The sequence below is a fragment of the Phocoena sinus genome, chromosome 2 (assembly GCF_008692025.1).
Source record: "Phocoena sinus isolate mPhoSin1 chromosome 2, mPhoSin1.pri, whole genome shotgun sequence".
Classification (NCBI taxonomy): domain Eukaryota; kingdom Metazoa; phylum Chordata; class Mammalia; order Artiodactyla; family Phocoenidae; genus Phocoena; species Phocoena sinus.
Window position 1 is genome coordinate 41,370,315 of NC_045764.1, and position 14,742 is coordinate 41,385,056.

General features: G+C 41.6%; 1 protein-coding gene across 1 annotated transcript in view; it reads right to left on the reverse strand.

Annotated features, from left to right (window-relative positions):
• Positions 1-14,742, reverse strand: part of AGBL1 (ATP/GTP binding protein like 1) — a gene marked incomplete at its 5' end in the record, with an annotated part of 671,581 nt that overhangs the window by 564,770 nt on the left and 92,069 nt on the right. The window contains 1 exon segment of the mRNA XM_032621686.1: positions 9,544-9,752. Within this exon segment, the coding sequence (XP_032477577.1) occupies positions 9,544-9,752 (209 nt within the window).

The following is a 14,742-nucleotide window of genomic DNA, read 5'->3' on the forward strand; positions in this document are numbered from 1 at the left end:
TCAATTACAGGAAAAAATCTGTACAGAGTACAAACACATGGAGGCTAAACAATACACTATTTAATAAACAAGGGATCACTGAAAAAATCAAACAGGAAATAAAAAAGAACCTAAAAACAAATGACAATGAAAACACGACAACCCAAAACCTATGGGATGCAGCGAAAGCAGTTCTAAGAGGGAAGTTTAGAGCAATACAATCCTACCTTAAGAAACAAGAAACATCTCAAATAAACCACCTAACCTAACACCTAAAGCAATTAGAGAAAGAAGAACAAAACAACCCCAGAGTTAGCAGAAGGAAAGAAATCAAAAAGATCAGATCAGAAAACGAAATGAAGGAAACAATAGCAAAGGTCAATAAAACTAAAAGCTGGTTCTTTGAGAAGATAAACAAAATTGATAAACCATTAGCCAGACTCATCAAGAAAAAAAGGGAGAAGACTCAAATCAATAAAATTAGAAATGAAAAAGGAGAAGTAACAACTGACACTGTAGAAATACAAATGATCATGAGAGATCACTACAAGCAACTCTATGCCAATAAAATGGACAACCTGGAAGAAATGGACAAATTCTTAGAAATGCACAACCTGCCAAGACTGAATCAGGAAGAAACAGAAAATATGAACAGACCAATAACAAGCACTGAAATTCAAACTGTGATTAAATATCTTCCAACAAACAAAAGCCCAGGACCAGATGGCTTCATAGGCGAATTCCATCAAACATTTAGAGAAGAGTTAACACCTATGCTTCTCAAGCTCTTCCAAAATATAGCCAAGGTAGGAACACTCCCACACTCATTCTACAAGGCTACCATCACCCTGATACCAAAACCAGACAAAGATGTCACAAAGAAAGAAAACTACAGGCCAATATCACTGATGAACATAGATGCAAAAATCCTCAACAAAATACTAGCAAACAGAATCCAACAGCACATTAAAAGGATCATACACCATGAGCAAGTGGGGTTTATCCCACTAATGCAAGGATTCTTCAATATACGCAAATCAATCAATGTGATACACCATATTAATAAATTGAAGAATAAAAACCACATGATCATCTCTATACACGCAGAAAAAGCTTTTGACAAAATTCAACACCCATTTATGATAAAAACTGTCCAGAAAGTAGGCATAGAGGGAACTTACCTCAACATAATAAAGGCCATATATGACAGACCCAGAGCCAACATTGTCCTTAATGGTGAAAAACCGAAACCATTTCCACTAAGATCAAGAACAAGACAAGGTTGCCCACTCTCACCACTATTATTCAGCATAGTTTTGGAAGTTTTAGCCACAGCACTCAGAGAAGAAAAAGAAATAAAAGGAATCCAAGTTGGAAAAGCAGAAGTAAAACTGTCACTGTTGGCAGATGACATGATACTATACACAGAGAATCCTAAAGATGTTACCAGAAAACTACTAGAGCTAATCAATGAATGTGGTAAAGTAGGATACAAAATTAATGCACAGAAATCTCTTGCATTCCTATACAATAATGAAAAATCTGAAAGAGAAATTAAGGAAACACTCCCATTTACCATTGCAAGAAAAAGAATAAAACACCTAGGAATAAACCTACCTGAGACAAAAGACCTGTATGCAGAAAACTATAAGACACTGATGAAAGAAATTAAAGATGACACAAACAGATGGAGAGATATACCATGTTCTTGGACTGGAAGAGTCAACATTGTGAAAATGACTATACTATCCAAAGCAATCTACAGATTCAGTGCAATCCCTATCAAACTACCACTGACATTTTTCACAGAAGTAGAACAAAAAATTTCACAATTTGTATGGAAACACAAAAAAACCCGAATAGCCATAGTAATCTTGAGAAAGAAACACGGATCTGGAAGAATCAGGCTCCCTGACTTCACACTATACTACAAAGCTACAGGTATCAAGACAGTATGGTACTGGCATAAAAACAGAAATATAAATCAACGGAACAGGATGAAAGCCCAGAGATAAACCCATGCACATATGGTCACCTTATTTTTGATAAAGGAGTCCAGAATATACAATGGAGAAAAGACAGCCTCTGCAATAAGTAATGCTAGGAAAACAGGACATCTATGTGTGAAAGAATGAAGTTAGAACACTCCCTAACACCATACCCAAAAATAAACTCAAAATGGATTAAAGACCTAAATGTAAGGCCAGACACTGTAAAACTCTTAGAGGAAAACATAGGCAAAACACTCTATGACATAAATCTCAGCAAGATCCTTTTTGACCCACCTCCTAGAGAAATGGAAATAAAAGCAAAAATAAACAAATGGTACCTAACGAAACTTAAAAGCTTTTGCACACCAAAGGAAACCATAAACAAGACGAAAAGACAGCCCTCAGAATGGGAGAAAATATTTGCAAATGAAGCAACTGACAAAGGATCAATCTCCAAAATTTACAAGCAGCTCTTGCAGCTCAATATCAAAAAAACAAACAACCCAACCAAAAATGGGCAGGAGACCTAAGTAGACATTTCTCCAAAGAAGATATACAGATTGCCAACAAACACATGAAAGAATGCTCAACATCATTAATCATTAGAGAAATGCAAATCAAAACTACAATGAGATATCACCTCACTCCTGTCAGAATGGCCATCATCAAAAAATCTATAAACAATAAATGCTGGAGAGGGTGTGGAGAAAAGGCAGCCCTCTTGCACTGTTGGTGGGAATGTAAATTAATACAGCCACTATTGAGAACAGTATGGAGGTTCCTTAAAAAACTAAAAATAGAACTACCATATGACCCACCAATCCCACTCCTGGGTATATACCCTGAGAAAACCATAATTCAAAGAGAATCATGTACCACAATGTTCATTGCAGCTCTATTTACAATAGCCAGGACATGGAAGCAAGCTAAGTGTCCATCAACCGATGAATGGATAAAGAAGATGTGGCTCATACATACAATGGAATATTACTCAGCCATAAAAAGAAATGAAATTATTTGTAGTGAGGTGGATGCACCTAGAGTCTGTCATACAGAGTGAAGTAAGTGAGAAAGAGAAAAACAAATACCGTACGCTAACACATATATATGGAATCTATAAAAAAAGTGGTCACAAAGAACCTAGGGGCAGGATGGGAATAAAGACGCAGACCTACTAGAGAATGGACTTGAAGACATGGGGAGGGCGAAGGGTAAGCTGGGACAAAGTGAGAGAGTGGCATGGACATATATACACTACCAAATGCAAAACCGATAGCTAGTAGGAAGCAGCCGCATAGCACAGGGAGATCATCTCGGTGCTTTGTGACCACCTAGAGGGGTGGGATAGGGAGGGTGGGAGGGAGGGAGACATAAGAGGAAAGAGATATGGGCATAGATGTATACGTATTCACTTTGTTGTAAAGCAGAAACTAACACACCATCGTAAAGCAATTATACTCCAATAAAGATGTTAAAAATAAATAAATAAATGCTATTATTAAAAGAGGAAAATAAATGTTACTTAGCACGCCCCCCCCAGAAAAGAATGCTATTTCCCCTTCCATGTACTCAAATAATACCAATCAGGTATCTTGAACCAACAGCAGGAAACACTCTCCAAGGAAAATAAATTCGTTGAGGCTATTTTATTGCTGGGACTGGTCAAATAGTTTTAAGTGCTTACTGAAAATTATGAGTATCGGAAAAAGAGAGAACTGAGCATGGAGGATGAAGAATGGTAAGGTAGATGACTGATCAGAGATAATGCTCTAAGCCTCAGCCTTAGGAGCTAGTGAGCCAAGTCCAAGCCAGGGAACTCAGTCAAAACTGCCAGCATTTTGGAAGCCAGGTCTGTCTATGATTGCCATTGGTACTATTTTTGATGATGGTAACAGTGTAATGTTTTACTTGGTGTGGGATGGTGCAGGTGGAAAGCAGGTGAAGGGATGGAGTCAAGTCCAAGCGTCCTGTTTTGATTGGGCCGCACCATGAACTGAATTTGGGGGATGGAGGGAGTATTAGTATCTACAGAAACGTAGGCATTAAGGATAATGTTATATCTGGTGTCTGCTCTACTCAGGGGAAAACATTTATGAATTTAAAGATGATCGTTGGGTCCAAGTTAGTAGGAATGCCTAGATCCTTTGCCAACATTTTCCTGGTGTTAATAGATCGGGACCAGGGCTAAGGTGAGGCAAGGAGGTGTCCCGGACACAAAATTTAAGGAGGCACTCACTCTCAGGCTCCTGGAAATGCAGGGTCAGCACCTGTGCTGTGTATCATAAAATAACAAGACTATAAGAAATAGGATTCCTGTGGACCAAAGTCTCAGAATTGGGGGCAAAGGTGAGATTTGTAGGCTCACTCTTCCCATGATTCCCAATAATCCACCTGCTACTTGGAAAAGATGATAAAATACAAGAATGCTTAAAATATTCAATTCACATTTAACATCTTTGCGTTAGCTTTGGGATGACAAATACCCTACTTTCATGATACATATGCACGACAGAGTAGAGCACGCAGCTCAGATCCCAGAGCAAGACTACCTGAATTCAAATCCTGGGCTGACGATTGCTAATTACTGTACAACCCTGGCAAGTTACTACACCTCTCTGTGCTGCCGCTTCCTTATCTGTAAAGAGGAAATCATACCAGAACCTCTCTCATAAGGTTGTGTCTGAATTAAATGAGTTACAGGTAAGGTGAGTGCCTAATAGTAAGCATTCTGTAAGCTTTAGCTAGTAGGATGCCAGGAGGCATCATTAGGGTCATAAAACCGTATAAGAATATGAAAAGAGGACCTTAGGAGACCACTGCTAATTCAGGGCAGAGTCCTAGCAATAATCCCCACAGTAAAAAAATGAGATATTCTAGTGGAAGAGGAGCCTGAGGAAGAATCAGGAGTCCTGGGTTTAAGCTCTGCTTCTCACCAGCCAAAGCCATCAGTATCTCCTGCCTCGGCTCCCACAGTCTGACTCCTCCCCTTGCCCTCCTGCCTCTCCCTCCTTCTCTTGTGCCCTTGGAGACTCTCCTCTCCAAAGGGCAGCCAGAATGATCCTTGAAAAGCATAAATCAGTTTGAATGGGTGTAGAGTTTCAGTTTTTCAGGATGAAAAGTTTTGGAGATTAGTTATACAAGAGCGTGAAGCTATTTACTACTGAAATGTACACTGAAAAATGGCTAAGATGGTCAATTTTATGTTATATGGATTTTGCCACTATTAAATTTTTTTAATTTTTAATGAAAAATAAAAAGCATAAATCATATTGCCTCCCCTGCTTCAAACCTAAAAAAATAAAATAAAATCTGAATTCCTTTTCATGCTCTAGAAAACTCTACATGATCTGATCTTCACAAACTCTCCAAATCTGTCTTCCCCCTTCTTTGTACCTGCTTAAAATCTGATGGAATAAAACTCAAATTCCTTATCATGGTTCAGTATGCTCTAGACACTCTGGTCCCACCTATGTCTCCAGCTTCACATCATTTCTCCCCACTTTTCCTGCCCATGCTTCTGCCCCACCCCCGACCCCACCACCTGAGGGCCTTCACATTTGCCTTTTTTACCCTCTCCCTGGAGCCCTCATATCAGACCTTCACAACACTGGTTCTTTCTTGTCATTCAGGTTTCAGCTCTGAAGATCGCTCTTCTATGCCAGTCTTAGAGTGGCCCCTCTCCTTCCTCTCTCTCCAGAAGCTCTTTGAACATAGATGGGCATATTCTAAGGTCCAGAACAGATGTGGTGTAGCTTCAGTTTAGGACTGTCTTAGATGGAAACACCTTTGGTTTGGGACCTTCTGGTTCATTCTTGTCCAGGTCTTTCCCTCTTGCCTGACTCTCCAGAATGTCTTAGTGGTTCCACTAGTGGTACACTGCTTTCCTCTCCAGTCTGTACCTCCTGGCTAACTCCTTGCATTTCTGTGCACAAACCAAGTTTTTCAAGCGCTCTGCTTTGACTCAAATGTCAATGACTTCCTTCTCGAAGCCTTCTCTGGTCAGCCAAGACCACCCAGAGCTCTCCTTCCTCTGCATGGCTTTGCCAGTTCCACTCTGGCATCCCACTTGCTGCCTATACTGCAGTGATCCTGATTTCCCCTGTAGGACAGCAGGTGTCCTGAGGAGGATGGGAACTCTAATCACCTTCCTCTGTGAACTACCTACCTAACCCCAATACCTTTCACAAAGCGGAATGTCAGGAAACATTGACTGAATAAACAGTAAATGATCTCCAATTACCCTGACCTCCAGAGTATCGAACTCCTGATTCCCAAGTGGGTGACATTCCCTTTAGGACTCAGCCCTTCCTTCTGTAGATCCACAATGCTGGGGTAATCAGTCCTGTGGACAAAAAGGGTCCTGATGAATCAAGACCTGGCCTGCCATGCTTTCTGAGCATATGACAGTAGCTGCAACTTTTTCAAAGGCTATCAGAGTTTATTCTAGTGGTTCTCAAAGTGAGGGCCCCAGACCAGCAGCATTAACATCAACTGAGTACTTGGTAGAAATGTAGAATCAGATCTACTCAGATCTAATGATTAGAAACCCTAGGAGCGGGGTCCAGTTATCTGTGTATTAACAAGCCCTCTAAGAGATTGTGACACACTGTCAAATTTGAAAACCACCAATCTTAGCAATGTTTTTGGTCTCTGAAGCTGTTCTAGCTCCAGAGAGCGGCCCCTTTACCTGATTATTTCATACAAGTTTGTTCCACCTGCAATTACCCCTTTCTCCAAATTGATAACGATCTCAAACTGTTTCAGGGCACCCTTGCAGGGGTTTGTTTTTAACGTTACATCCAAACTGTCAGCCTTCTTTCTCCTTCCTCATACAAAGCTCCAACAAGATCCCGTTACGTTACACAGCAGCCTCACTGCATTATGGACAATCTGATCCTCTGAACGTTTAAAGGATGCTCAGAGGAAAGGCTGTGGGACCCAGGAAACAAAGAGGTGGGGTTATTGAGAGAGAATCATGGCAAGCAGTGGCCTCAGCAGGAAGGCAAAGAACAATATGATGGGCAAAGTCTGTGGGAAGGACTCAAAGAGAGTTCTTTCTCAGTCACTCTCATGCCCGGTAGGCTTGCAATTACATCACAAGCACCGATAAAAATAGTAAAGGACTGTGGTTTTCAAAGTGTGACCCAGACCAGCAGTATCAACATCACTTAGGAATTTGTTAGAAACACAACTTCTCAGGACCATCCCAGACCTACTGAATCAGAAACTCTGAGGATGGGGCCCTTGCAGCCATGTAGGTGGCTTTGATCACACTTAACTTAGAGAACCTCTGGTCCAGTGGACAGAAATACGGACTGTTGAGTAAGAACATCAGTTTCAAATCCTTCGAAATACTGAAATCAGAAAGTCTGCATAAACTGCTATGCCAGCCCTAAGCCATAGTAAGCATTCAAGACAAATCTCATTCCCTTGTCCTCTTCCTCCTTTATTTTCTTCTTCTTCCTCCTCTTCTTCATTTTCATTGTCATCTCCATCAGCTGCAGCAGCAGCAGTAGAAGCAGCATAATTTGCAATAGCTACTGAAATGACATCCCTAGATCCAAGGTTCCCCAGTTGGCCATCCTGTGACTCACACATCTTCTCTGGCAGGAGAGGGGAGAGAATGGATGGGCAGCTCTAACTCCAGCACAGCTGCAAGGGCATCTGTGCTCAGAGCACTCAGCCCGGGTGCTGGGAAGCTTTTCAGGCAGGAGAAACCTGGCCACCAAGTGCAGATTCTGCCTCTGCTCACATCCTGCTTCCATTCCCAACAGTAATTGGAGGCTGGGAGCTCATTGTAAATTTGCTTAATTGAGCAGTTGAGGTCTTTATTGTCCTGCTGAGGAACTGCTTATAAAAGCCTGCTTCTGGGCTCACAGCCCCTTTCATGCCTGTGCTTCACTTGGTATTTTCTCCACTCTCTTCTTGTCATTGACCTGTACCTCTGGGATCACCATCTTTTCCCTGTATTGCTCTTTTAATTGTTTTTTTTTTTTTTGGTTTGTTTGTCTGTTTGTTTTTTTAACACAGATCAGAAAAACAGTCAATAATGCAGAGGGCGGGGGCAGAGGAGCTGGCTAAAGCACACGAGCCAGAGTTGGGGGATTCTAGGCATTAGCAATACGCAGGGAGTTTCACGAAGGCTGGGAGAGATTCGAGATTTGGGGGACACAGGCTTACAAAGTATGGTGAAGCTTGGAAAAATTCAAAGCACTTCCTCATCCAGAGGAATAGAATGGAAAATGTAGCTATTTCATGACCGAGAAGCTCTGAAAGCTGTAATGATGGAGAGAAACCCAGAGGCGATAGCAGACAGAAAATTAGATATTGGTTTGCAGTGCAGTATTATGTTATTGTTTAGAGAAGGGGAAAAAAGCTTTTCTAAAAAAATGGTTAGAGTCTACAGATGCCGTGGTTGGAAAACGGCACTCTCGTTGACCGCTTCATTACCTCAGATGTACTCAGGTACAGAGAAATTGGAGGGTGTCCAGAGAGAAGCAACGAGACCAATGAAAGTAGTGCAGAGACTGACTAATACAAAGACAGCAAGGAACATGATATGTGTGAAACACGGCTGCCTTGGCCCCAGGAGAGGTTTGATGAGCAGATGATGGGTATTTGGGAGATACTCACATCATCCATGGAGAACGTATAGGTAGCCTCGCATGATGGTGTTTAAATTAGCCCTAATCAAGTGAAAGTAAGGAATTTATTATTTGGTTGAAATCCAGGAAACCCTAGACACTTATTCCACTGGGGTGCAGGTAAGTGACAGCCCTTATAGGTGCCACTCCCTTTGCCTGGGATGCTCTTCCTCTTAAACTTGGCATGACAGACTCCTTCAATAATTCAGGTCTCAGCTTAGGTGTCACCTGCTCAGAGAAGACTTGACCTCTCTAAGAGAAGACCTTCTCCCTGCATGTGTAAAAGTCACTGTAGACCTGTGCCCTTCCTCTGTTGATTTCACAGAGCAATATGAAATTATCTTCCAGACTGAATTCTTTGCTTCCTTAGTGTCCAACTCTCTGGTGGAATGCTTGCCTCAAAAGATCAGGGGTCTCGTATATCATATTTACCACTAGGTCCCCGAAACTAATTATTATTCCAATAACCACTCACACTCATAAAGCAGTTAAGTCATGGCAAGAACGCTGCTAACATAGACATGTCTATGTTAACTTATTCAGGCCACGCAAAAACCTAGATTTTATCATTTCTATTTTTTTTAAGAAGAAGAAACTTGAGTCCCAGAGAAGGTGGGTGACTTTTCTAAAGTTGCACAGCTATAGGTGCTAGGGCTGGGATCTGAAGCCAGGTTCTCTAGCTTTAAAATCGACACTCTTAATCACTGCACTAGCCAGTGTGTACCCAACTAATATGTATTGAATACATGAGTCAATCAGTACATGAGTGAGTGAAGGAATGAGGATTTGAGTCCAGAACATCTGCCCAGAGCAGGAAGCAAGAAACATATTGAGGTTTCCCAACTTTAGTGAAGGTGAGTCCTAAATGACGGCCTTCAGGAATCACCCAGGTGTCATCCAGCTGCAGAGATAATCCCCATGCTGATTACCTGTGCGGTGCTGAAAAGGATCTCCATGCCCTGAGCTGCCCGGAAGGCCTCCCTGCCAGACCGGAGGTTGGCAATATGCCTGAGGCAAAGCAGAAGCGCCCTGCGGATCAGCACATAGGAATTGGTCGTGTCATGGCTGTGCCAGTCCTGATGCAGCCGGAGCAAGATGGCGACATAGCCTCTGTTCACTGCCCTGCGGCTGTTAGACTCTGAAACCAATGGGAAAAGACAATGTCAATCACAGGCTGGCCATACCGGCCTGAGGATGTCCCAGTGTACCTCCCACAAGATACTAATCCATCATAAAGGGAATGATAATAACTTTCCAGTGGAGAAAACTGGCAGATATCACCTTAATCAAGTGACCAAAGTCAACATCAGCAGATAAGATGCCCTAAGACACACCATCACTTTAGCATCACTTAAGCACCACTTTAGCATCACTTTAGCATCGCTTCAGCATCGTTTCTATGATTTTCCTGCCCCAAAATGCATAACCTAAATGTTACTACGAGGAAAATCAGCAAACCCAAAATGAGGGACATGCTGCAAAATATCCAATCTATACTTTTCAAAAATGTCAAGGTCATGAAAAGCAAAAAAAAAAAAAAAAAAAACAACAACAGGAATTGAGCTAACAGAGACTAAAAAGACATGGCACATCAGTATGATATATAATTATAATTTAGATCCTGGACCAGAAAACAATTTCTTTTTCTTTTGCTACATAAGGCGTTAGTGACGCAATTGGTAAAATATGAATAAAGTGTTTAGATTAACCCATAGTATTGTATAAATGTTTATTGTCAGATTTTGATAAACTATTATATGTTTATGTAAGTGAATATTCTTGTTTTTACGAAATTCGCCATTGTGAATGTCTATAGCATTCTCAAATAGTTCAGAAAAAGGATAATAGTGTGTGGGGAGAGAGAAGAAAGGAGGTGGGGGGAATCCACAGGATTTCCATTCCTCTTTCCTAAGCTTCAGTAGACTTGGGATATTGTCATTTGGGTTGAGCAAACTATAAGGCTTAGGTTGGAAAGGAGAGGACCCTGAGTGACAGACATAATGTCAGGAAGGCTGCCATGTGTAACAGATGCGTTGGGTGTTTTACCTAAAGAGAACGGAAGCCAGATCATCAAGGGGTTGGCTCCGTCCAGGAAGGGAACTCCTCAGGCTCAAGGCTACCCAAGAAGGAGCTGGTCTCTATGTGGTAATGAGCAACGTGGCACCAAAAATATCCAGAAAGAGGTTGGAAGTCCATCCAGCAGGGATGTGAGGACAGGGCTTCCTTACATCTGACAGGGAGCTGTAGTAGCATGCTCTTACAGTTCCCTTCCCCTCTTTCACACCATGACTACCCCTTGTTAGTTGAATGACCCTGCGTGAGACCTCCCATGAGACCCCTCTGATGGGTGAATGATTTCTTCATTTTTCCATCATGAAGAAAGCAAGGGGGAAGAATGGTCCAAGATACCTCTCTCAAGAGTCCACATACACCACTTTTCATGTTAAACTCTTCCGCCTACAGGGTTGGCGGACAGACCAGTTCAGGTCTACCCAGTAGATGGGGAGATAGATACTCTCTGGATCCAGGTCCTCTCTACCCCTGTGGACTAGGTACCCCGAAGAACTCTAACGGGCTGACTCTCAGGAACAAACGCCCACATCTTGCAGCTCTGCCCTCTCACGACTGCATTTCTCCATTATCCATACTGTTCATGCTGGTTTATGAGACAATCTATGTTTCTGGCCGAACATGTGAGAGAGAGATCCCCTGAGCTGTAACTGGATAAGCAAAATTTCAGCTCCAAGTCAGATTTTTTCCTAAGACCATATAAGTACATGTGAGTGAAACGATAACATGGAAATTCAGTGCTTTATTCCAGAAGGGTTTTATCATAATATTAATGGAATTCTCCTTTTCTTCCACTTGTTTGTCAAATTCTAAATTGTCAGGATTGACTGAGCCCCACTGAAATTTTTGACCCATTTATGCAGTTGGTTTTATTTTTTTTTTTTTCAATTTTTACAACATCTCATTCAGCGATGACCCTAAATTGAGAGCCATGAGCTTTATTCACTCCATGATGTGTTTGTGGAAGGTTGAAATCACCTTCATTACCTCCTTTAATGAATTATTCTTTCGTATCAAAAATATTTCTCTCCTCGGCTGGTCCCGGCCACAAAGCACTGGACTTCTTTACTGCCTAAATTAGGTTCCAGCCTATCCAATATCTGATGTTTAAAAGAAAGTTGAGGATTAGGTAGGAGGTATTAAAGGAAACTATTTCCTGCTGAAAAGAAGACAGAATGGCAAAAACAGTGCATGGAGGTCGCATGGGCAGTGGGAGGTTAACTTTTGTCTTTTATCTTGTTAAGGGTATGAGACTAATAATGTGTTACCCTCATGACTTTCATCTCCCACTTCTGGGGGAGTGGGAGGGAGATAATGAGAAAAAAGTCTTTAATTGTCTGAGAGAAAAATCCCTTATCAGATCCCAATGATTTTATTCACCATTTTCTGTTAATCTTCAACAAGCTGTCATGTTTACTAACATCGGAAATAGCTACACCTCCTCCCCCGACCCCTACCCTAAATCAGTCAATCTTTCTCCGTGAACGGCTTGGGAGTTTTGCAAAAGTCAATATGCACCTGAAACCCGACAAGAGATCCATCAAGCTGAACAAATGTAGAGGGGAGCCGAAGAATGAAATGAGGGTCACTGGGATCTGCAACTTGCAGGAGTTTGAGAAGATCTGAGGGGAGGACAGTGCTTCTCTCAGGGAGGCCACATAGGAAGGAGAAGATGTGGGGTTTCATACATTCCTTTGGGTGAGTTCAGGGTTTGGAGGCCAGAGAAGATCCCCAGACCAGCCGTACTACTTTAGTCTGTTTATGTCAATGGCTTCTTCCTAAGATTTCCTTGGAAAAAGAGTTCCTGTTCCTTAATTTTTTTTTTTAAATTTCCGAAACAGATTGGTTTATGTTAAACTGGTTGGAGGATGGGGTGGAATGGACAGAGAGGACTTCTGAGGACCTTTAATTTAACAGCTCACCTCCACCCCCTTCCCCATCCAAAGGCGCTCTCCATGCCCCCTTGTCTCCATCAGTCCCTCCCTGGCAGCCTCCTGCTGAAGTTCTTATCTGGCCAGTTTTCCTGTGGCAAATCTGCATCCTTGTCCTCTCCAATTTATCTTCTTAAGTTCTACTCTTTCTACCTGCCTTTCCAGATTTTATCCTCCTGAAGTCATATTTGTAGCTAATTCTCAATCTAAAATGTGATCTCGCGCTCTCCTTATTTTTACCCCAGGTATTTCTTCACAGAGGTTCGAATGTTTTCTTTAGTGCAGACCCCACTGATGCAGCAGATTTTTACATTCATGAAGAAAGAATAAAAAAATGAAGGGAATATGCCAAGATATCAATAGTACTTATGAGGGAGGAAAATATTGATGATTCTATTTGCTTTGGATTTTTTTAGATTAGAAGACTTTTCTGTAGTTTTTATTCTCCACATCCTCTGCAATGAACTATGACAATCAAGAAGAAAAAAGACAGGTTATCCTTTGACAGGAAGTCCGTAGTCTATAGGCCATGCCATGTTGTAAATGCTTGTGGGCAGGACAAGCAGTCCCCAGGTTGCCATAGCAACCAATTCACCTTACCCCATCCCTTTTGAAGGTGAATTACCTACCTTGCCCCTGAAGGTATTTGAGAGCATGATCATCTCTATAAAGATGTTTGTCTTTCAACAGGAAAGCCCAGACACCTTCAAGACTCAAAGACTGGATTTCTCATGGGGAATTTCCAGCCCCATGACAGGTTGGTGGAGAAGTGCTTGGTGACCCAGATTATAATACCTGCAAGCAACCCAACGCTTTGCCACTTTTATTGGGCAAAACCAGAGGAAATTTCCATGACTGTTCTTTGTTTCCCATATCTGAGAATTTCATCACCGCTTTTAGAGTAAAGAGATAGCTTAAAGTGGAGGAAAAGTGGGAACCTACAGCAGAGGAATGAGCTGGATGCTTTCACAACCACAGCTCTAGGAATGAGATATACAAATTTGTGCAGACCTCCAAACTCATCTTTACTATCCTTGTGTACCCTTCACTGCCTTGCTGGGCAGACCCTTCAGCTGTCAGCTTTCTTTCTGGAGTCCTTGCACATGGCTGTGACCTCCACTGCTTTCTAGCTGTGTGACCTTGAGCATGTTACTTCACAGCTCTTGTCACTAAGTCTTTATCTAAAAAACAAACAAACAAACAAAACTGATAACAGTCCCTTCCTTGTGGAACTGTTGAGAAAATTAAATGAGATAATATATATAAAGTAGATAGCTCATGCCTGGAACGTAATAAGCACTCAATACCTGTTGCCTATTATAATCGCCATCATCAACATGATAAGCATCATCTATTTACTATTCCAACTCCGCCTCTGTAATTTTGGACAACAAACTGCCAAATGCTCAGGACATGAACAGATTCCTTTGGACAGCCTCACACAAGAATAGGAGCACCAGGATCACATAGTTGTTGATCTGCATTTTGGCTCTATCATTTATCAGCTGTGTAACCTTGTTTAAGTTACTAAGTCTTTCTGGACTACATGTCCATCATCTGCAAATATTAAAGCAAGATAAAAGAGAGATAACTAAAGCATCACCCTTACAAGTCCATTATAAGGAATGAATGCATAGCGTAGCAGCTGGCATCAAGTATGTGCTCAATAAATGACAATCCCTTCCCCATAAGGATGACGTTCAAACTTCAAATTCACTTCACTAGTGAGAATAGCCCAAGGAAAAGTTTCAAAATAAGTAAAATTTATAACCACAGTCCTTCAATCCCCATGTAATGTAATCGATTTCTCATCCCAAATGCCCACACATCTCACATAGCTGCCTATCTGTCCTTAGACACCCCAAACATACATACCAAGGACCATTCCCCCACGTTATCCCAGGAGCCCTTACAGACAATGTCCATAATGTAGAACTTTTTAGTTCCCCTCTCTGACCAACTTTACCCGAGTTGGGTCCCATTACACTAAAGCTTTTTTAGAAGACTGGGTAGTGCTGTAAGATCCTCTTGATTGATAATGGTTAAGTGTTTAATAACTCACCCTTGCTTTTGATAAGCACATACACGAGTAAGAATAAATACAAGGATTCGAGGTTCTCATCATTC